The sequence below is a fragment of the Sinocyclocheilus rhinocerous genome, unplaced genomic scaffold, assembly GCF_001515625.1.
Source record: "Sinocyclocheilus rhinocerous isolate Xijiao unplaced genomic scaffold, SAMN03320098_v1.1 scaffold1870, whole genome shotgun sequence".
NCBI classification, from domain to species: domain Eukaryota; kingdom Metazoa; phylum Chordata; class Actinopteri; order Cypriniformes; family Cyprinidae; genus Sinocyclocheilus; species Sinocyclocheilus rhinocerous.
The window spans coordinates 577634-580047 of NW_015664009.1; the positions used below are offsets into that span (position 1 = coordinate 577634).

Sequence of the window (2414 nt, forward strand, 5' to 3'; positions counted from 1 at the left end):
TTGCGTTTCAATGGCTTAAATCACTTGTTTTTAAACCACAATGCTTAAAAACACATGCAAATGATGAGTTTTCCTGACCATGGCGCACAGCAACGTGACTTGAGCGTGCTAAATAGGCTAAAGCTTGCCGCTAAAATTACCATGACTATGTTGGGGGAAACTAGTAAGGAGATTTTTGAATTATTTATTAATTAACTAGCGTTTTCTGAGTCAGTGTCCCAAAGATGAAATTGATGATCCTGACTCGCCATCTCATCATGGACGCAGAGAGAAATGCATCTTTAAGGATTACATAATGAAAGAGTTTTTGTTTTCGATTTGAATTATTTCGTTTTAAAATAGTAATGTAAAGCATTGTATAGATATATTTATCATGTCGCTAAGGCAAGTATTCGCTGAGTTTCAGTTCATCATTGTGGAGCGCTCCTGCTCAAGACAGAGACGGCAGAAAGCGCATCAGAAAGCATTTGTATTCCTTATTTTACAAAAGCACAAGGTTTTGTTGATATTGTGAGTGCACACAAATAAAAGTAGACTTTTTGCAGTTCGTGATGGCGCTGGCGCCTCCATGTCCTGCAGAGCACGCTTCAGCTTCCACTCTGCACAAACGATTGGATATGCGCCTAACAGCGCACATTTATCTAGGTTAAATGTTTAAATTAATACTGTGAAATGCACAAAGTGCTTTATGTCTGTAGATTTTATTTTATGCAAGTGGTAGTGTTGATTTGAGAAGGCTAAACTGATCAAACATATGCTCAACTCACTGTCAGCCGCTGGCCGCTTGGTCGTTCCTTTAAAAAACAAACGAGAGAGAAGACACAGGCTCCAGTCGGACTTAGGCTGAGAATTCTGGGGCAAGTTCAAGCTCAAACCGGTGTGCACCGTTTTGCTACGGTTTCCGGTTTGCTCGTTTCAATTAAAAGTTCTCCTCAGCTCGGCGGGCCCCCAATCTGCCCGGGCCCATATGTACCTGCGTACCCAGACGCTACGCCACTGAATATAATCAAAAAAACATGGCAACAAATGCTTTTTTTTTTTTAAAGTCAGTTTAAGAAGTTTAAGAAGTTGAAACAACTTTCACAGTCAATTTGATTCAACTTGATTCGATGTTTAACCGTTGCTTTTTGTCATTGTAGGCTTAGGCTATTTTTTCAATACATTTTAATGAATATACAAATTAATAAAATGAATTTTATTTATTTTTTTAGTACATATTGTTCATTCATTTATTTTTAACACTGCACCCCCAGCACCCCCATTTTTCGTGGGCGACACTTCCAGGGGGTGCTGCGCACCCTCAGCACCCCTACTTCCCGCGGTAATGAGTGTATGTGAAGCTATAAAAGCAGATTATGACAGAGGAGAGAAAGAGTTACACAAGGTCAATATCTCAAAGTATATCCATCACAATTGCATTTGGGATTATAAATCTAGTAGCATTAGAGGCAATGAACCTTTTACAAAGGTTTGCATAAAACTGAAATATTAACACACTAAAAATTGTCGGGTATTTACCTGTCACCCCACTACAGGAAGCCTCACATTCCTCCTGGGAGTTAAAGTTGTTATCGTTGCCCCCACAGCCGCCATATACGAACCGCTTGCATGTCTGATTGATGACATCATAATAAAATCGCGGGAAGGCTGCGCGGCAATTTCCCACCACACTTGGGAGACGGCAGTGATCTGATAAGACAGAAGAAAAGGAATAGTCCTAATATAGTGTACATGTCTGTCCTAACTGTAGGAAATATGTTTCTCAGATTCAATGCTGTTGGTCATGATATTACTGCAGACCTCAGATCAAACTCTGCTGTCTCGTTGTAACATATCATTGTGGTACCAAAATTATGATGTCATTCAGGTATGGCATGCTGTTTTAGCTTAAAATATTCCCAGCGTTACTCGACGTAACTGCATTTTTACTAGTAACAATGCAATTATAGAGCTCTACAATTAAATAATTACTAGTAACAATGCCAATAAGAGAGCTCTCTAAATCAATTTTTACTAGTTACAATAACAATTAGAGAGCTCTGTAATTGAATGAGAGCTCTGCAATTGCATTCTTACTAGTAACAATTCATTTGAGAGCTCTCGAATTCAGTTTTTACTAGTACAAATTGCATTAAGGAGCTCTCTAACTGTAATTCTTACTAGTAAAATTTGAATTAGAGAGCTCTTTAATTCCATTATACAGAGCTCTGAAATTAAACATCTTTAATGTGTTTTTTTACTAGTTAAAATTGAATTATAGGGCTCTGTAATTGCATTTTTACTTGTAAGAATGAAATTAATGAGCTCTCTAATCGGAATTGTTACTAGTAAAAATTGAATTAGAGAGCTCTCTAATTGGAATTATTACTAGTAAAAATTTATTTAGAGAGCTCTCTAATTGCAATTGTTACTAG

At 37.5% G+C, this 2414-nt stretch overlaps 1 protein-coding gene across 2 annotated transcripts in view; it reads right to left on the reverse strand.

Moving 5' to 3' along the window:
* Positions 1–2414, reverse strand: part of LOC107729128 (kunitz-type serine protease inhibitor 6-like) — a 16772-nt gene that overhangs the window by 8435 nt on the left and 5923 nt on the right. Inside the window, exon 2 of one of the 2 annotated variants that reach the window (XM_016539513.1) lies at positions 1519–1689. The exons of the other annotated variant lie outside the window; for it this stretch is intronic. Coding sequence (XP_016394999.1) covers positions 1519–1689 — 171 coding nt within the window. The remainder of the gene's footprint in view (positions 1–1518; positions 1690–2414) is intronic. 2 annotated transcript variants of the gene reach the window in all.